General features: G+C 43.8%; 1 protein-coding gene across 4 annotated transcripts in view; it reads left to right on the top strand.

Annotated features, from left to right (window-relative positions):
- Nucleotides 1-19,551, top strand: part of robo3 (roundabout, axon guidance receptor, homolog 3 (Drosophila)) — an 87,048-nt gene extending 67,497 nt beyond the window's left edge. For 2 of the 4 annotated variants that reach the window (XM_037120350.1, XM_037120352.1), the window contains 17 exons: nucleotides 1,081-1,249; nucleotides 4,486-4,652; nucleotides 4,750-4,871; nucleotides 5,022-5,238; nucleotides 5,871-5,989; nucleotides 6,526-6,709; nucleotides 7,736-7,984; nucleotides 8,535-8,574; nucleotides 8,784-8,923; nucleotides 9,124-9,405; nucleotides 10,399-10,546; nucleotides 11,063-11,281; nucleotides 12,169-12,368; nucleotides 12,631-12,738; nucleotides 14,575-14,733; nucleotides 15,515-15,657; nucleotides 18,653-19,551. In XM_037120350.1, the coding sequence (XP_036976245.1) occupies nucleotides 1,081-1,249; nucleotides 4,486-4,652; nucleotides 4,750-4,871; nucleotides 5,022-5,238; nucleotides 5,871-5,989; nucleotides 6,526-6,709; nucleotides 7,736-7,984; nucleotides 8,535-8,574; nucleotides 8,784-8,923; nucleotides 9,124-9,405; nucleotides 10,399-10,546; nucleotides 11,063-11,281; nucleotides 12,169-12,368; nucleotides 12,631-12,738; nucleotides 14,575-14,733; nucleotides 15,515-15,657; nucleotides 18,653-18,664 (2,678 nt within the window). In that variant the 3' untranslated portion in view covers nucleotides 18,665-19,551. The remainder of the gene's footprint in view (nucleotides 1-1,080; nucleotides 1,250-4,485; nucleotides 4,653-4,749; nucleotides 4,872-5,021; nucleotides 5,239-5,870; nucleotides 5,990-6,525; nucleotides 6,710-7,735; nucleotides 7,985-8,534; nucleotides 8,575-8,783; nucleotides 8,924-9,123; nucleotides 9,406-10,398; nucleotides 10,547-11,062; nucleotides 11,282-12,168; nucleotides 12,369-12,630; nucleotides 12,739-14,574; nucleotides 14,734-15,514; nucleotides 15,658-18,652) is intronic. The other 2 variants (XM_037120351.1, XM_037120353.1) reach the window with 1 other exon arrangement.
- The last annotated feature ends 997 nt before the right edge of the window (nucleotides 19,552-20,548 follow it).

The following is a 20,548-nucleotide window of genomic DNA, read 5'->3' on the forward strand; positions in this document are numbered from 1 at the left end:
ATTAGTGGGGAGGAAGGCTGACTGTCGCTTGTGTCTCAGCCAGATGCTGCACTCGAACACACCGCGAGCACTACAACCAGCTAGCTAGCTAGCTCGCGCGCTCTGTGCTTCCGTAAGAGAAACCATCTCCACGTTTACTATCTTGTTTAAGTTAGCAAAGGGCTAAACAATTAGCTAGCACTGATTCAACATTCCCAGTCTACCGAATCGCCACAGACAAGGGCTAACTGGAGTCAAAAGCGCCGGAGACATTGCAGAAACTAGAGCTTGCAGACGTGTATTAGTCATTAAATCATTCAGGTTCACAACCTCGGGTCAGGACGTCCAAGGGGGTTGCCAGTGGGGGTTAGACTGGGAATTAGTTTTAGCATTACATTAATACTAGTGATATTATTGAGTGTGTTTATGTCAAAATTGTGAATGCGCATCAATTCTCCACTTAAAAAACACTTTTTTCCAATTGGAACCGGGTCACAGCAACCTTATTTTGTGTTTATCTTTTCTTTTTTTTTTCGGGGGGGGTTGGGGGTGTCGCCACTCAAAAAGGTTAGAACCACTGGCTAAAGTCTGTGAATGTGATGCATGGTGTCGGAAAGACAATCGTCTGAGGATAAATAAAGGTTGAAACATGCCCACATTCGTTTTTTTTTTAATTGCGAGATATCAGCAGCTGCTGCAGCTCAAGGCAGACTTTCAACTGAATCCCGGTGCTTTGAGAGGCTGTGCTGCTTTAATTTTCTCCACAACGCATCAGGCTTTAGCGCATAAAATATTTCAAGCTGTAGAGATTTCATTAGTGGTGTTAAATGAAGGAGTAACGACTTAACAAGCTGCTGTGATGACACCTTAGATTGTTATTTGACTATTAGTGTCGTAATGGCTGGTTAAGATCTGATCGTTGGGGTGAAAAGGAAAATTGTGATGTCGGCTAGAAGCGAGGAACTCAGCCTGTAGCCATTGCGATGCAAATGTTCCGTCAACATTAGCGGGATTACAGAGAGCAAATCAAATGTGCGCCCCCATCCTCTCTCTGCTTTGATTCCGCCCTTCACCTCCCTCTTCTCTCTCATCCCCATCCAGAGAGCGCAGACTCATCAGTAGCTCAGGCCACAGAGCCTTTCCAGTTGCCAGGTCCGCCGCACAAACCCATAGTCACGGATGTGTCCAAAAACAGTGTCTCCCTGACCTGGCAACCCAACGCTCATGAGGGAGGGGCCGCCGTCACCTCTTACATCATCGAGGCCTTCAGGTGAGTAACACACCCTTAGCTACACAAAAGGCAGGGGCAAAAAACATGGCTGGACACACTTCTCCCCTGTCTTTACCCGACGACTTCACAGTCATCAGGGACACATCAGACTTTTTAGTCAGGGACCCGTCACAGATCTGCAAATATGCTTTTACAGCACATCACTTTGCCACAAATTGGTTGGCTTGTTTGAAGGCTGTATCATTTAGTATTGAATATCTCAACATTTTAAAATTTGAACGCAAAAGTATTGGTTTTGCCAGGATAGAAATTGCTTTACTTGTGAATAGTAAAGACTAATGAAATCCTTTCATGGTTTGCTGCTCTTTCAAGCGAGTGTAGCTACCATATTTATTCATTATTATTAGACCCCGAAAACAAGTGCTAGTTGGTCATTAAATGTTGTTTCTATGAGTGGTAGAAACACCAAATTTGGCATGGAAACTGTCAAGAGTGGTGGCTACATGTGACAGAATCAAATCCTTTGATGAAAATTGAAGTTGTTGTGAATCCCGTGGTACCAATCGTCTGATATTATTCTTTGTAGTTTTTGAGATACGGCTCTATAAAAATGGCCGCCTTCTCGATGTAAGATGACCAGTTCAGTCACCATCATCTTTTTCAAGAATTAGCCATATCTTACTTACAGCGCCTCTCTCCCTGTGCCTGACAGTGACCGACTGCAACACACCAGATATTTGAGTAAAAATACATCTGCACTTGCATATCAAAAGCCAAAACCCAGAGATGTTGGAAAACAAGCATTCGACTGGAGGCTTTATTCTCTCCCTTTCTGTGTGCGTGTGTGTGTGTCTGTAAAACTTAGGCCACTGTGGGGGACACACTTAAAGATCAGTCAACTGAGGACAGCTGATGCAATTGGGAGGGGGGGGGGGGGGGGGACAAAGGCTATGCCCCCAACTGGAAAACAGCAGATTTTTCGGTCAGCGGTTGATGTTAGTGTTCATTTTAAGATTAGAGTAAGGTTTTTTTTTCAGTTTAACGCTCTCTGTTAGCGGAGTGAAGAGAGGCACCGAGACGAGGCACTCGAGAAGAAGTCACATCCCTTTGACTCTTGCTGAAAAGCCAGACCTCCGTCCAGAGGAATCCACAGTCCAGCAGCATTAAACACATAGTCCACAGGCTTGTATAGGGAACTGAGAGAGATGGGAGGGTCTTAATTTTTCACATCACGTTACAATCCGCTCACATAAGCCCAATTAAAAAAGTGATTAATACTTATAAACTGCTATATAGAGCCTCATAGAGTACTTTGCTTGTTCTCAGAGACAGGCATATAGTTTCTAGCGATGAACTCTGTGGCATCTCTTGTTTGTCACGGCAAATCTAGACATGTACCTGAATGCACTTAGGCAGAGAGACCCTCAGGTACCGCCATGGTCCACCATGGATTAATTAGGGGCAAAATAGATTTAGCTAAGCAGGACAGGTAGCTCCACGGATGGCAAGAGGCCTCTAGATGAAGAGAGGCGGCGTTATGGGGAAATGTGTCCTTCCGATTCGATAAAGAGTGGTGCAGCGGCAGAGCTTAATCAGATCCAGACGTCCACCGTGGCCCATGGCAGCAGCAGAGCGCTTCTGAGTAACGCAAACTGATTCTTTATAAAGCAGCTGGAGGGGACTGGTGGGATGTTGGCAATAACATTTCCTCGCCTGAGGTGCTACGGTTTGTTTGTAGAAGCACGGGGAAGAGCGAGGGTTAGGTTGTGTTTGTTTGTGTATGTGTGTGTGTGTGTGCGCACGTGTGTGGACATATGCAATATGTTATAGTGTTTTATACTATATACAAAGGCAGGCGTCCCATTCGCCTGGTGGGTCTGCATAAATTTCTCTCTTTTGGGGCCACAGCCTTGTGTGCGAGTGTGTGTGAACTCCCACTGAGCATCTCCTGCACAATGTTACCTTGAATCTAGCACTGGCGTAGGGCGGCCTAAACTCACACACATGAGTATTCATGAGTCGTGTTCGTCTTTGGTCTAATTGTGCAGTTCAGCACTGAAGCTAGCTCACCACAAAAAAAAAAAAAACCCACAATACCCTTGGGGGAATCTAAAAGTGTCAAACAAATGGTTGGGGAGGCTTTTGTGACTGCTGCTCTGCCAAGGTGACGGTAAATTCACAGAGAAAAAAAGAGACGGTGAGGAAGAGGGAACAGGGTTGAGAGGTGGCGGTATAATGCATCTGGGGGAGTGCCACAAGGCTAAGAACATGCCCTCATTTCCTGTTGGCAGCTGTGCCTTCTTACAAGCCTCATTACATTATTCATCAGGACAGCAAATTGTATCATTTGGAGATCTTCTGGTGAGCACAAACTTGTCTGAACCGAGTGACTTCGCTCACATCTGTTATTGTCTACCATGTAAGAAATATTAGAGGAAGCCAGAAATAGACCCTGCTATTGCCTGGAGATCTTCTCATGCATTGTTTAATTGTGTAGCTGCACATCAAATCAGCATCGCAAAGCACTCCCGAATGCAGTATGAAATGTGTGCCGACGCGTATTTCGTATGATGTTTTTCAGTGCTGGAATTTACATTCAGTGAACTGCTGTACGAATTTGAAGTACCGCTTTACAGGAGTATTTCATTTCTGTGCTACTTACTCCAAAACATTTATTTATAGATCTATATCACACGTCTTCCACTGCAGTTACTTGGAATTGCTAATGATAGCTGCTAATTACAATTTAAGAAGAAATCACTAACACAGCGTATAAAGATATTGGTTGTTTTGTGGAATTACTTGGCCAATGTGAAGGTCTCTCTTTGGACTGTGTGACAGTGGTTCTCTCTATTTCCTAAAGGTTTCAAAACCATACAGTTCGGGCTGGGCAATATGTTTATTATATATCGTCATCGTGATATGAGCCTATGTATTAATTGTCACATCGCAATAGGCCACAAGTGTTGTTTTTCCTGGTTTTAAAGGCTCTTTCAGAATGTTCTAATACCTGTCTTTACCCACTTAGTCCTCATATCCACATTACTGATGATTATTGATCAAAATTGTAATTGTGTTTATATTTTTTTACAGTACCAATAGCCATCTGTGCAACAATGTCTCAATATCAATGTCAAGATATAAGTCAAAAAATCGCGATGATTTCTTTCAGTCCTCACATTATATGAGGTGTCTTCATTTTAGGATACAATTTGTTTTTGTAAATATCACATCACAAACCTTTTTTTTTTTTTTCCCCTACTGTCCTCTTACAGCCAATCAGCAGGCAGCACATGGCAGACTGTAGCTGACATGGTCAAGATGGAAACGCACACAATCACCGGCCTTCTCCCCAACACCATCTACCTGTTCATTGTCCGTGCCGTAAACGCCTACGGCCTGAGTGACCCGAGCCCCATCTCGGAGCCCGTCAGAACGCAAGGTCGGTCTGCACCTCTCTCACACCAAATAAAACATGGCCGTCCTCATGCTTTGGCAGCAGCGCTCTAAGAAGAAGTGGATGTGTCTGTTTCCTACAGATGTGAACCCTACAGGTCAGGGAGTGGACCACAGGCAGGTCCAGAGGGAGCTGGGAGAGGTGGCCGTCCAGCTGATGGTTCCCTCAATGCTGACAACAGCTTCCGTCAGAGTGTCTTGGACTGTGAGTGGCCCCTTTGTGGAGCTTTAGGAAAGGAGTGTTGGAGGGTTCGGTTACAATTAGGGAATTAGAAATGTATTCTTTCACTTTATGTCCATCTCTCCTTCATTTCATCTTTTTAAATTTCCCTTTGTTTCCCCTCAATTCATCAAGGTTGACAGTCAGTCTCAGTTCGTCCAGGGCTACCGTCTCTTCTACCGACCCAGCGGGGGATCCTGGCTCCTCCAGGACATCAACTCGCCCTCCGAACGCAGCACAGTCCTAACCAACCTGCTCAAAGGAACCGAGTATGAGATAAAGATACGGCCCTATTTCGATGAATTCCAGGGAAAAGACAGCCGAACGTTGCTGGTTCGAACCCCAGAAGAAGGTATTAAATCTGGTGACTTCGGAAACATGTCCGTAGCAGAAAGAGATTCAAAGTGGACCTCTCTTAATAAACCTGGCTAGGTTTTCTTTGACATTGTGGAGCCTTGAAACTGGCTGTTCATTAGCCTGTCTGACACCACATGAATCTCAGTAATGTTATCTCATTTTGGGGTTAATTTTATATCCTCAGCAATTTGGGTTCATTTATATTGATCCCTATTTTCATTAAATTCAGCCTCCACACACGGCAATTTCTACAGCCTGAGGTTCAAAGCAGCTCTGTATTGGTTGATACAAACTCAAGATTAAAAACAGGGGAGTAGACAAGGTTTTTTTTGCCATCAGCACTTAGAAACTTCTGATTGACCTGCCTGAGTAACTCAGTCCGGCAAAATCACCTAAGGAAGTTTCATTTATTTTTTTTTCCCAGGCACTTATTTAAACTTCTTTGGAATGATTTCTTGCCACAGCTCTTCTTTCATGTTTCTTGACTTTGTGTTTAAATGTCTGCGCTTCCATTGCCTAGTTTTTGCAATTTGGATATACTCACTTGTTAATAGTTATTCAATTCATTGTGCTCACGATAAGGGTGTTGATGAAATAACATAAGTGCCATCCCCCCGCCTCTCACAGTCCCCAGTGCCCCACCCCAAGCTGTCACAGTGGTGAAGCTAAGCAACAGCTCCAGCGCCACCGTCTCCTGGGAGCCTCCACCCAGCCGCATGCAGAACGGCGTCATCCTGGAGTACAGGGTAAACCCACACACCTCGGCCGAGTCAAGTCACACTCTATGTACATATGTGCAAAATGTTGAGAATAATTTGATTTCTTGAAATAGATTTATACCCACCACAACAGAAGGTGTAGATTGAAGTAAGGCAAGGGTTATTAGAGGATTGTGGGCAATGCTCAAGTGGCTGTAGATGAATCTCTGGAAGATGACCCTGATGCATTGTTCACTCGGTCTACATGCAGAGGTAATTCCTTGCAAAGAAGAAGAAATATGGCTGTGTTTTTAGACTTCAAACGAAGTGTACGGCGCACTGGTTGGCGTTCAAGTTCAATGACTACTGTACATTCATCACAGGGAATATCTGACGGTGCTTTGATGTCGTTTTGAACAGATTAAATATTGCAGCCTATAGTTCACTATTTCATCAGTGCGTGAAAATGCGAATACACTCTCAGCTAAAGAGGATATACTGACAAGAATCTAAAATCGTCTCACTGAAACTGACTGAAAGGATCTGCGCAACGTCCAAGTGCTGACTTTTTGCATCCCGACCAGGTGTGGTGTGTGGGCAGCGGCGGCGACAACCAGACGCGCTACCACATCAACAAGACGGTGGATGGAAACACGCTGTCCACAGTGGTTAAAGGTCTGATGCCCAGTGTGCTCTACCAGGTGGAGGTGGCAGCGGTGACCAGTGCCGGTGTCGGAGCTCGCAGTCAGCCAGTTTCCGTCCTCATCAGTAAGTCCGCGGTGACAAAAACAATAAGATGCATATGTATGAGAGATAAAGGATTTCCTGCAACCCTAAGCGTAATGTCAGAATGTTCATTGTCTGTTTATCCACCACCCTTATCCACACTGAAATATCTGATAGAATGCCGTTCAGATTAGTTGGATATTAGATTCTAATGGCTCTGGTTATCCTTTGACTTTTCCTCTAGTGCCACTGTGAGTTTCGGTAATGTTCCAAATTGCTCGACATATCAGATGGTTCATCTGAAAGCATTATATCATCCATGGTGGCAAGAATATGATTTGGGTGATCATTCTAACTTTTCATCCAGCACAATCATCAGATCAGAACTGTAACTTGCTCAGTTTTATGTTTGTGATGAATACCTGGTGATATGTAATGGTCCCCAGAGGATAGATTCTAATGATTCTGTTGATCCTCTGACTTTTCCTTTAATGCCACCATGAGGTCGACATTTTTTGTAAAAGGTGGCACCAATGTTCATGGTGCCCAGAGGATGAATTCTGGTGATTCGGGTGATCATTTGAATTAGCACCACTCTACTATCATCAGCTCATATTCTTGGTTTATGACCTAAATACCTGCAAAAATGAATTGCCATAGGTCTCAGCTTAAGTGTGTGATTAGTGCTAATTTGTAAATGGTAGCATGCTAATACACTAAGCTAAGATGGTGAGCGAGTTCAATATTATACCTGTTGCCATCGTGATCTTAGCATTTAGCTTGAAGCACAGATCTGCCTTCGTGCTATAGACTCTTATTTTCAAAATTTCTACTACCCGTATAGCTACAGTATCATTTCTTAACTACTTTTGGCTCAGTCATGTATAATTCAGTACGCACTTTGTTAGGATTTTATTGATTGCTCGGCCGAGCTTTGAAATTATATAGTGGGAAACGCACAAAGAAAAAAACGATAAACCAAGAAAATTCTAATATGATCTGTAGTCCCCCCCCACACACTTCTTCATTGTCTTATTTCATTCTTCTCCCTCAACTTTCTTCTCTCAGAGGTTCCATCTGAACAGCCCTCCACGCCTGGCAGCGGCGGAGGCGGCGGCACCAGCGACAGCGGCGAGGAGAGCAGTGTGAGTCTGGCCGAGCAGATCACCGATGTGGTCAAGCAGCCAGCGTTCATCGCAGGCATCGGCGGAGCCTGCTGGGTCATCCTCATGGGCTTCAGCGTCTGGATCTACTGCCGCCGCAAGAAGAGGAAGGAGCTGAGCCACTACACCGCCTCCTTCGCATACACACCGGCAGGTCAGGAAGAATGATGTAGATGTGAAATGATGTTTTGTTACTGCGGGCTCTCTCTAACTGCTGTCTGATATGATACCTTGCACTTAAGGTGGAAGTTGTGGATATGACAGTAAGTGGCGCACGTTTGATTCATTTGATAAAAACACGAAAGAATAGCCACGATTTCCTGACACAGGTTAAATTTAAGTACTTTTTTGTGTTTGCATATTGTACATACGGTTCTAGTTTAGTTTACTGTGAGTCTATTTATGGCACCAATGCTTGTTTTTAAAGATGTACTTCCTGACTATGAACGGCCTAATTCAGAAAACGATAGATGTAAAATGTAGTTGTTTTCTTTGCCGTGACGTTGGCTCCACTGACTCTCAGTATCCGTACACAGTAGCTACATCAAACATTATCGAGCCGAAAACATTTCCGTGGAAGCGAGAACAGATGATCTTGCATAATATCAGCAGCAACGCCAAGTAGGCCACAAAACTGTAACATCCGCGAGTCAGTTTACTCCCCCTCATCACTCTCTCTTTCTCTTTCTCTATGTCTCGTGCAGTTGGTTTCCCTCATGGCGAGGCATCGGGACTGAATGCAAGGTAATTCAATTATGTCCTACATTTATATTCTGCTATGTGTCTTTCTTCAGTCTAAATTCACAGACTGGACTAATAATGTGTAAATGTTTCTCACTGTCTGTTCATGCAGCTTTTCTTCCTTTGCTGCTCCTTTGTATTTCCATCTGCCAGTCGTTGCTGTTGTACTGCGTCCCACCACATCTTTAATTAATGCCAAAAATTCTCTGCAGGCCCGGCGTGCTGGGAGGCAACATGGGCAACTACCCATGGCTGGCAGACTCTTGGCCCACCACCAATCTGGTCCACAGCGGTAAAGAGGCGGTCAATTGCTGCACGGCCAATCACGACACAGCTGAGAGATACTATAATGGTAGGATGCTGCGGACACAGTATGAATGTCTGTTTTTGAATTTTGTGCTTATGTAAAAGCTGCTGCGGCAGATTGTCCTATTCAGTTGAAGCGTCAGTGAGCACAGTAACAAGCAGAGGCATTCAACATGATAAAACCAAGCTAATACTCATAACAACGAAAGAAGACGGTAGTGAATGTAACCCTCCATCCCTGTGTAGAAGCCGGTATCTCCAACTACCTGAATCAGACGGAGAAGTACAGCATAGGTGGCTCCACCGAGGGTCCAATCTACAGCACCATCGATGCCACCAGTGAGGACCTGCACAGCTTCACCTACGGCCAGCACAACTCCACCACCCCGTACGCCTCCACCTCCATCATGCCTTTCACCAACCAAACGCAGACACCGGTCCACAGTGCCGAGCAGCAGGACGATGGACACTGGATCACCCAGCCGGGGCCCTCTGGCGCTCAGTACGCCCAGCCGGACCGCTGCAACGGTGAGGAAACTCACACTCCGAGTGTGTGTCTGTCTTTGTCCAGTACAGACAGCATGCAGTGCTTGCTTTTAAAAGCAAAGCTTTGTCTAGCACGGGTTTGCGTTTCCAGTTTCCTCAGCCACTATTCTACCCACAGGCCCATCAGCTCAACTGACCAAATAATGCTCCTGATTTCCTGAGCATTTTCCAGCTTTGCCGCAAGACTATAAAAACGATATCAAGTTAGCTTTTCAAGTGTTATCACAACAACAGAATATTTTCAGTAGAAGTAGAACTTAAGTTTAGAAAAACAAAATCTTGCTTTGGGCTAAAATAACAAGTCAAGTCAGTTTACTTTTTGGTTTCACAAGCGACACAAACACAAATGATCACAAAAGATAAAGACATTCATTATTATTATTTATTTTGTGTATCAGAGATGAAATGTTTGATCAATTAAGTCGAGTCACAAAAAACTGATCAGCAACTATTTTGCAAATCATTTTTCGAGCAAGAATACCAAACATTGTCTGGTTTCAGCCTCTCAATTTTGAGAAAAACTGACTATTGATTTCTTGATTGCTGGTAGGATAAATCGTCAAATTGAAGATATCACCTTGGGCTTTATGAGACCATTTATCATTTTATAGACTAAACAGATGTGATTAATTGAACCAAAAGAAAAACTGATTCATCAGCAAAAGACTGAAATTAATTATTATAATTAAGACAGGAGTCATCATTAGTTGCAAACCCTAATTCCCACCACTTATTTTGTTGTAATATTTTCTACAAACTTCCACTTCTGTTCATCCGCCTGTCTAACATCTCTACATTCGCTGTTTTTAAATGTGACCTTTGAACAAAAAAGGAGCTTTTTTGAAGAGTCCAATGAAAAGATCTAATTTTTCTGCCCCATTGTGCTCTACGAATCATGCTTGTGATGGATGAGCCAAATGTGACAAAGTGGCCTCTCTCAGTGAATGATTTTGTTTCTGTCTTTCTGTTTTAAAGGTAAGCCCAAGCAGAAGGCAATGGGGAAGGCTGTGAAGACCCCGTCTCTGACCTGGATGGAGGCGTTGCCCCCACCTCCCCCCATAGGGGAGCTGGAACAGGGTGAGCCGGACGAGCAGCCCCTGGAGCACGAGGACATGGACTTAGGGTGAGTCAGACTCCCATTCACTTCTTTCTCACACACACAAACACATCTCTATAAATTACTATTACACCTGCGTCATCATTTAGACTTACTGTCACCTCTAACAGGCACATATCGAACCCTTATGCTTCTGGCTTGAACAACTCAATTACCCCGGCTGTGGTCAATTGCTTTAGTGATTTAGCTGTTTTCCCTAGCCTTAAAACACAATTAGCCGTGTTCCTCCTTGCCATTCGCTCCCCGCAACCTCAGCTATCGTTCGGCATCCTGCTCGGAGCGGCGGTCCCACCCAAGTGGAAGCTTAGCCTCCTGCAGTTTTGCCAAAGGCAAGGCCTTCTAACTGGAGTCGATCTGAAAGAACAGCATTAATCTTTAAATAGCCACGTAGCTAGCTGGAATTGAAGGCGCCAGTGAGACAACAGGCTGCCCTTCAGCAATATCATTATAAGAACACATAAAGATAAGATCCAGCTCTTACCCTGTATCATCTAGCTTTAACACTCATCTTTGTCTTTGCAGCTCGGATGAGGAGTGGTGCCCCCCCCTCCCAGAGAGGACCTATCTGATGGAGGGCTGCGAGGATGGGCCCGCTCCCCCGCAGAGGAACAACGCCTGCTCTCCCGCCACCTCCTACAGCCACCAGTCGACCGCCACGCTCACCCCATCGCCTCATGAGGAGACCCGAGCCCCACATGACCTCCCCCGCCTTCACCAACTAGACAGCCAGCAGCTGTCACGGTATGTGAATGGGCTCGGCACTGAGCAGAAGCTAACGATTGTGTCCGTATTTAAATCCACCCTTAACGTCCACAGAAACTCATGGCCTGCTTTGTGCGAGGAAGGTTGTTTCACTCCAAGTCGTTATGTTTTTCTGAGCTTTTACCTTCAGCTGTTTACTGCTTAGTTGAAAAGAGGATCTTTTTTTTTTTTTTTATGTTACAGCACAGTGGTGGTATTGATGCAACGAATAAAGTGTTTTACTGGTATTTAGTTTAGACCAACCTGTTAACAGACAGAAATTCAGTAATCAGTTTACAGCTTCCACCTGTGCTTTTATGACATTGAATAATAAATCAAAAGTAAATGGCTCTACCTTTGATTTGAAAGCATGACTGTGTAACTGTAAAAAAACAAAGTGTCTGGTTCAAACATGAAAAAATGAAACTCAGGAGACAGCCCGATTTGCTCTGGTATGACCAGTAGCTCACTGTTTAAAACTTTACAGCTAACTTTGAAAGCTGCTGAAGGGGCTTTTCTATTGGCAAATGTGGCCATGCAGTCAAGTCAAGCTGTGTTATCGGCTATTATTCATTAGTACCACAGAAAGTAAGAATATTTAGCTTGGTTGGGATGATGAGCCGAGCCGAGCCGAGCCGAGCCAGCCTTGTGTGTCAGAAAATCCCGATAGTATCTTTTAAATGTATATCTGACATTGTAACTGCACACATTCATATAATAACTCTAACATTCTTATTCTCATTCAATTTATTTACCTGTTCTGTTTTCTTCTGTAAATACACACTCACAGTGTGTACCTTTTTTTTTTTGGTCAACCTCACTCTGAACCAAACCTCCCCTTCCACTGATCTGTTCTTTCCGGTAACATGTTTCCTTCCTTCCCATAGCAGACGGTTACCCTGCGGTCCAGTGCCAGTTCCCCAGGCGCCGAGCCCGCCGCTCACCCAGTCCAACCCCAACCTCTCCGGCCAACAGCATCACGGCTCATCAGAAGCTGGCACGCTGCAGTGCCAAAGTCCAGCCCCTCGCTGCCTCCACAGCCAGGGGCCAGCTCTCAGCGAAGACAGCGTCAACGCAACTACACCCGGTAAAGTGACTGGCAGTGCTGCGTGCTCACGCATACAAGCCTACATGTAACACAAACACACACACACACACACACATACACGCAGAGCCAAATTAGCAAACAAGATGGTGAAAGCTGGACATTGGTGTGTTCATTCGCCCTAGCACTGTGTTGGCTCAGTGTTTGCAATTTAAATAATCCATATGCATGAATACATTAAAGTCTGTTCATTTTGGAGAGAAAACACATACTGATGGTTGTGTTTTTCCCTTCCCTGACACAGTACACAGTCGCTCATCCCCAGCAGACACATGCACTCCTCCCAGCCAAAAGTCACGAGTGAAAAAAAAGGTGTCAAAGAGTTCAGCCTACAGAAGAGACATACAAGGAGGTGAGTGCATTTCTGCTTGGATTCAAATAAATAAGGACATCGATTACTTCTACACATGTGTTTGATTGCTGATATATTGTCCAATTCAGCTACTAGTAGTAGTAGTATTAGTGGTAACAATTCACTATTAAAGATTGATTCTTTATTTTGCATGAAATGAGGAAGATTGTAGTAAGACATCAATAAGACATCAGCAGCTGAGTTTGGAAGCTGTGCTGCAGAAGAGATGGGATCCTCTGTCACTAGTCGTTGCTCTTTGTCAGCGAGCAGAATAAACACACCCCATGATAATCCAGCAAGAACACGCAGATCTTCTGCGGCGCCATCTGTGATTGAAAATCTACAACTCAAAGGCGAGACGTGAGGCTCGTGCTTCTGATTATATACATGGATTTGGCTTGTAATCTTAGCTTACAGACTCGCACCATATGTTTGCCAGATAACCACACATCCGCCTCGGACCACTTAAACCACACGCGGCTGCGCATGAATCACACGATCGGGACTGTCACTTTGACAAGCAGCATGTTTACATGTGTACAAGATTGCAATTACTCGCAAAATCAATTATGCCTCCAACAGTGGCTTTAAGTGTTTGGATTATATTTTTCATTGAATTCTATTACATGAGTTAAATGTAAAGGGTCACATTTATTATCATGTTGAGTCAACACATAAAATATATATATTTTTTACAGGAGATTAGATAAGTATTTAACATTTAATTGTGAATAAAATTAAATGTAGTTTTTAGCCTTATGCTGGACAAGAAAAAATAACAATACGGTGGAGTGTTGGAGATGTAATGTGGAGTCACAGCCTGAGGAAAGAAGCTGCTGAAATTTACATGTGAACATTTATATGTTTTAGGCATAATTATTATTTCTCTGTGTGTACAAATAAGGAAATCAGCAAGCTAATGAACCACAACAACGACAAAAAGTTTTACAATAGAGTCCTTCACAATTAAATATTCATTTCACTATCATCGTGTGCACTGATCCTGTATTGTATAGGGGAACACCAAGATTTCAAAGTAAGATTCAGAGGGCTGTTCCGTATAAATATCCAATAAAAAAATTTACAGACTTCCCAGTTCACCCCAGAAATGTATTTAGCATCGCTGCTGGGTTAAAAAGTTCTAGTTACCATGTTTTCATTCAACTCCACCAACTTTACACAAAGCACAAAACCTTTTTTTTTTGTCTCCAGAGAAGTGTACATGTAGCGTGAAAGCAATGCTTCTCGTGGTGTCACTTGCTTCTAGTGACACCACTCACAAACAATTTGTCACAATGCATGTATATTCCTCTGGAGATAATTCATCAGATCACATGCAGCTTCCTCTGAAGGCGCGAAAGGCTTCATTCTACTGCTACCCACTCATGCAGGTGTACTCCCCACGACCTGTAAACACACTTAAATATGTCAGTCGGTGGAGTTACCCTTAAGAAACACTTTGGCTCATGGATCTCTTGGTTTAACAAAATCTTTTACAATTTTGCTATCTTTTTTCAAACCTTAGCTGTGCAGCCCTGTGCCCGAGCAAGTAAACAACAGGCGAAAGAGAGAGATTTATCTCCATTGCTATTGAAATCAAATGCCGCAATCACTACCACGGTATATGAATGTATGTTCCAACATTTCCACGGCTCCTGTTTTTTTCTTTTTTTTTTAAATCCACTGTGACTAGAATCTGAGATTAAGGTTGTGACAAAACAAAAAAAATGTAAACCAAAATTGGCTTAAATGTTTTGACTGAAAAGTGCAGCATACATTTTCTTTCCTTATGTTCTAAACTCAGACTTGCTTTTCCTTCTGCTGCTTTCTGTTTAGACCTGCCCCCACCTCCGGAGCCACCCCCAGAGGTGAAGCGGTTGGAGGGCCCCCAGGGGTGCGTAGATGGAGTGAACGGCGCGCTGTCCTCCCTGGAGAGGAGCGAATACAGCAGCAATAGTCACCAGCGGAAAGGCTCGGGACACAGACACACTGACAGTAAGACAAAGCTTTGCTGTGTGTAATGTTTCAGTAATAATTTAGTTTTCCGGACAGCAGAATGAAATTAAGCACACTGTGTGTGTGTGTGTGTGTGTGTGTGTGTGTGTGTGTGTGTGTGTGTGTGTGTGTGTGTGTGTGTGTGTGTGCGTGTGTGTGTTCTTCCTGAAATATGTGTAGAAACCGGAAGATAAGACAACATTTCACCAAAGCGGAGTAAAGAAAATGTGTACACTGTTGTATCCACGCTCAGATGTAGCCTTATCCACAGTTTTTGCTGTATCATGCCCCACTGCTGCACTGCAGTACTTTCTCCTCTCGTGTTGCACAGTAGAGTAAAATAACTCCGGCTGCAACACAAACACTTCCTTCAATCCTTATGAATGACATTTATGACATGCACCTGTAGTATACACATCCCATATCGAGGGGCCGTGAATGAAAACACAAGGTGTGCTGTAGAAAACTCAGTGATCCTGCAACATGATGCCTCCCTGTAGCTTTTTAAGAGTTTTCATTCACCTCCTTCCATGTAGAGAACAGGTCAGATTATGACCACACGCAAGGACACTGTTAAATATGGACAATTAGAGGTACTTTGCAGGAGTGTTTTAGCGTACAAAGATCTTGCCTGGATGAACTTTAATCTGTCAGTTCTGCAGGAGATACACAGCCGTCTAGATTCACACACACTTCCCCACAAAGACACTGTGCTACCTTTTAACCACACTGAAGATCCTGCTTTGTTTCCTTCATCCTTGCTCCCCCCCCCCCCCCCCAGACGAGGACACGATGGTGTACGGCAGTAAGGCCGCTTACCTCTCCAGGAGTCAGATGTCCAGTAACTGCTCGACCACAGGGAGCTCCTCATCCAGAGGCTCCACTGGCTCCCGAGGGCTCAACTCGGCCAGAAAACACAATGAGGTATGATACTAGAACACTGATGACTTAAAACTTCATGTAAGAAAGAACATCTCTTTTCACCTCAAATGGTTTTAACAATTGATGCGTTTAGGTATTTATGAGCGTGGGAACAAAGAGTATTCCAGCCGTGGAGAGGTTCATGTGGTTCAGTTTTATCTACACATCGTTACTTGTGCTCCATAAAACACACATCATCTTCTACGTGCAAGCACATGAAAAGAGCTCCTACGTTCCCTTGTTGCCCACACACACACGCGCGCACACACACACACCAACATGCTCTCAGACGCATACATACAGATCTACCATTACCATCTACTCGGGATAAGCTTTACAGTAGGAAACAATGAAACTGCACTCTCTGGAGTGCACTTCTGAGGCAGCACTTCACTGTGGGAGCGCTCCTTTAAATGCACCCCCTGCAGGCTCCCTGGCGATGAGCTGCCGTCTTTTATGGCGGAACAAGCTGTGCCAGACGAATGGGAAGCTCTGGAGGGATTTTGCGCGAGTGAGGCAACACTTACTAACAGTGTTTGACACGTCCCTAAAACATTAGTGCAGGTAGGCAGAGGTGTAGCAGCTGACGGAGAGAGCAGAGTTAAAGTCAGAATCACTTTTCACAACTATGGCTCGGGGAGGAAGAACGGGATGTCCGCAAAAAGGACTGCGGGTCTCGCAGTCCTTCTGTCCAAATGTCAAACATCAAGACATTTGCTGGATAAGATGGTTTCTAATGGAGAATAAGATGAGAAATGTAGTTATTTGAGAATAATCAGGCCATTATTAAGTGTTTTACAAAAAGGAAACTAGCCATTATAAAAATAAACCTTGAATCAGGCCGTTCCTTTTATGCCTTCACATTTTCCATTAGGGTTTTCAAATGTTCTTTCCATTTTCAAATTGCTGTTTTTACAATATTTGTTTTTGTTGTACAAATAAACATTTCAGTATCCAATTTTTCTTTTTGTTTTTAACATTTATTCACCGTGTCATTATCTACAATAGTGGAGCAAAATAATGATGTACGTTTTAACCGAAACCTTCACTTGGTTAAAAGTAGCAAACTGAAAAAAAAGAAGTCCTTGACGCAAAAATGTACTTGTCAAAAGTAAAAGGACTCACAAGTGTCCCCTGTCAACGTTTATATGCTGTTGATTCGTTTCATCTGTAGAAATGCATCATGTGATACTATTTTCAAGTAGACGTACCTCAAAACTTTGCATTACTACAATTCTTAATAACTTTGCCACAACTGCTCTTTGTTTACTTCTTCACGCAATGATCCTCCAAAGTTTTTTGATTTCAGTTGTTTGTATAGCAACAATCAAACTGTAAAAAGTGAAGCGTTAGAATTCATTTTGAACAGTCTGCGTCGGCGAACACATGCGTGGATTTTATGAGAAACGGACAGCGTGGCAGCTTTGAATCCTTCCTTTGGTGCTGTAGTTGTTAAAGTTTACCGCTGTAACCTGAGGCGTCACCATAAAGCTGCCTGTGTGTGGAGAGAGAGAGCGAGAGAAAGGATGGCCCTGTCACGGGTCACTCCGCGCCGACCCCAACACACATCTGACATGGGAATGTAGCAAAGCAACTTGTAAAAGTGACACGCACTCGCACAATTGCTCTTTTCACTCGCTGTCAACACACACACACACACAGCTCCCCTTGTGTCTCGTGCCTCTCAGGTCACCCCCCCCCGTGGAGCAGTAAGGAGCACCTCAACCCCCCCACCCATGTGACCCTCACTGACCCTAACAGGCCTTTTCACGCCTGGCCTGGGACATGAAAGTGCGACCTCTTAAATCCCTAATAAAGTTTGAGGTGTTTCCACAGGAAGCCTGGGTTAGGTTACCTCTTCTTCCTGTGGTGTTGCTGCCTGCTATCTTTGCCCTTTGACCCAGGCGGTTAAGTCTGGAAACGAGGGGTTGGGGGGGGGGTGCAGAGTGTTACCGTCATCAGCTCTTAGGGATACAATACACATCTGTACAAAACAGAGATATTAAAGGTGGAAGTGTCGTCTCCAGATAAGCGTTTTGTGAAGAGACACAGAGGACATGGCCGCTAACGCAAAACTGGCGCTTTAAATTTGAGCAACACATTCTTTTGTGACCAATTAGATCTGGTGGGAAAAAGAACACAGACCTGACAGCTAATTTAGACTGCAGAAAACACACTCTGCCCTTGTTACATCCCCAGTCTGGCGAGAACATAAATCCACAAAAGGCCTGCAAGTTGTTTTTTTTTTCTGTCATGCTCGTCATCCCCGTCCTCTTCTCGCCTAATTTATTCATCTCTCCTGCCTGAAACACATGTTCTGTTTTCGGGCTCCAGATCTTTTCTCATCTTCCTGTACGCTCGTTGACACGTGCTTATATACAGTATGATTATGAGGAAATAATGACATTAACCATGAGCGATGATCATGAAACCTGCGAGACTTTACTTTGAATATGTGGCTTAGCAAAGTCTGTTTGTGGCAGCGGCTACATCATCCTACAGTCGTGTAATGACCTCCACCCGGGAACATAAATTATCAAAGTCAGCGAGACTGCTTGAATGCCTCCAAGTATGAAACATTTCTTTGTGTGGTTTACAACATTCACCATTTGTGATTCATGTATATTTGATACACAACAAAGCTCACAGTAATACACCACATTACTTTACCATGGAGAGCTGATGTTAAGAAGCACTTTTACAGGATCAATCGTCAGGATGAATCGGGGGCCCAGATTTAATGCAAATAGACTGAAGCCTTTACCCCTGACAGCAGAACAGTACCGGCTAATTTGACCCATTCTTGACAAAAACTGACAGTCGTGACAAAATTGATTAACTTAAATGTAATAAAACAAGTGAAAAAAAACGCATTCTGTCTGAAGCGGGTGCACGCATCAAGAGTGTAAATAACTCTTGAACTGTTCCTTTAAGTGAACCAGTGTTCTGTGTCAGTTTGAGGTGTAACTGATGTCAAAATCTTTTTTTCTCTCACCAGGAAATGAGATAAGGACACCAGTGGACTGTCCGTGTACCTTCGATGCCTCCATCACCCCCCCCCCCCATCCTTCCACCGTGGACACAACGAGCTGGACAAGAGAAAAAAAGCTTTGTGTTTCAGGAGACCAGACTCTGGGTCATTGCTGTGAAAGAGCGAACAAAGGACTTTACATCATGTTTTCGGTATTACTATGATAATTTATGAGCTATCAAGTTCACTCCTCTCCCTTGATTTGTAAATACCTGTGTCTGTACTGTTCTTTTGTGGGTTCTGGATACAGGGAAAGAGACGTATATTGTATTTATGAGGATAAAACATAAAAAAAAACGATGTAAAAAAAAAAACAAAACAAAAAACAAAACAAGTCTGTTATTATGAAAAAAAAAAGCTCATGTCTTCTTGAATGTGCCAACCTTTTTTTTTGTTAAAATGTATACTTTTTTGGTAAAGCATTAACTACTGTTGCACTCTCTTGTTGTGATGGCAAAACAACAGAAAATATGAAGCACAAAGTGTGTTTGCTGGATGAGAGGGGCGGTGAGAAAAGCCAAAACGAGCGGGTACTCGCTCCTGGAAGGACGCTTCCCGAGAGGGATCCCTGCACCCATGTAGTCCGCTAAGAATGTCATAGTTTTCTATGTTCCCTCTGGTTCCTCTGCAGCAAAATGTTCCAGTGTGCCAGCAGACAGACAGGCTTTATAAAAGTTTGATTGTAACCCCTCCCGCTCCTCTCTTGTCCCCTCTACTTGTTCGTCTGAGGGACTGTTTGCTGCAGCCGTGAGATAAAAATTTGCATATACTCCTTCCAAAACAAGCGGAAAAATGTCTGTGGACTGACTTTTTTGTACTCTCTTGTCGTTTTGTAAATGTACAATAAAATACATTTGCTGATCCGAGCCTCCGCTCATTTCTTTAGACAAGCTTTCAGGATGTGTGATGCTAATGAGTCTGATATCTGATACCCACGTGGTTGTGTTGTGCTGTTTACTTATTATTTTTAGACTACCATTTTCATTGTACTCGTGGCGCTCTTGATTTTCACAGTCGTCGTCCTATTTTTAACCATTTCCCTCGCCGTGCTCCCAATATCTCTTGAGACGCCCATTATTGCAGTGAGACAATTCGAATGGTCCTGCATCGGTGTCTTTGTGGGACATCTATTGTAGTATCTGGCAACCCAACCCAGAGGCAGAGGGGAGCACACACAAACGGCCCTGCTCGAAGTCTGCCAAAGTAAAATACATGCGAAATACCGAAAATAGATTTACAGTCACAAAATAGGAAGGTCTTGTACCACATGGAGTGAAAAGTCATTTTAATTCTAAATGGCCAGAGGGTGCGACTTCACTGCTTGAGATTGTATGCAAGTTTATGAGAAAATGACACTACTCACTTGATTAATTACCTCGGTAGACAGTTTTCTAATGACGTTTTGGTCTCAATTGCTAGTTTCAAGTTTTGGTCAATACAGCGTGATGCTCTTTTTTTCCATCTACCGGAAAAGGAACATCTCTGCAGAGGCATAGCTCTGCCCGTCCACGGCAGGTCCACCCTCCTGTCCAAAATCAGTCACTTCTGAATCCAAAAACCCAAGATGGTAAATGGACTTGCATTTCAAAGTGCAACTCGAAACAACTCAAAACGCTTTGCACTTGTCACACTGACCCATTCAAAAACACAGTCATACACTGGTGGCAGAGGCTGCCATGCAAGTTGCCAGCCTGCTCATCAGGAGCAATTGGGGTTTCATTATCTTGCCCAAGGATACTTGGACATGCAGCCAGGGCAATCTGGGGATCTAACCACTGTCCTTACAATTAGTGGATGACTTGTTCCTCCTCCTGAGTCACAGTTGCCCCTACTTGACTATTATCTATTATGGCTAGTCCCATA

The sequence above is a fragment of the Acanthopagrus latus genome, chromosome 13 (assembly GCF_904848185.1).
Source record: "Acanthopagrus latus isolate v.2019 chromosome 13, fAcaLat1.1, whole genome shotgun sequence".
Taxonomy (NCBI): domain Eukaryota; kingdom Metazoa; phylum Chordata; class Actinopteri; order Spariformes; family Sparidae; genus Acanthopagrus; species Acanthopagrus latus.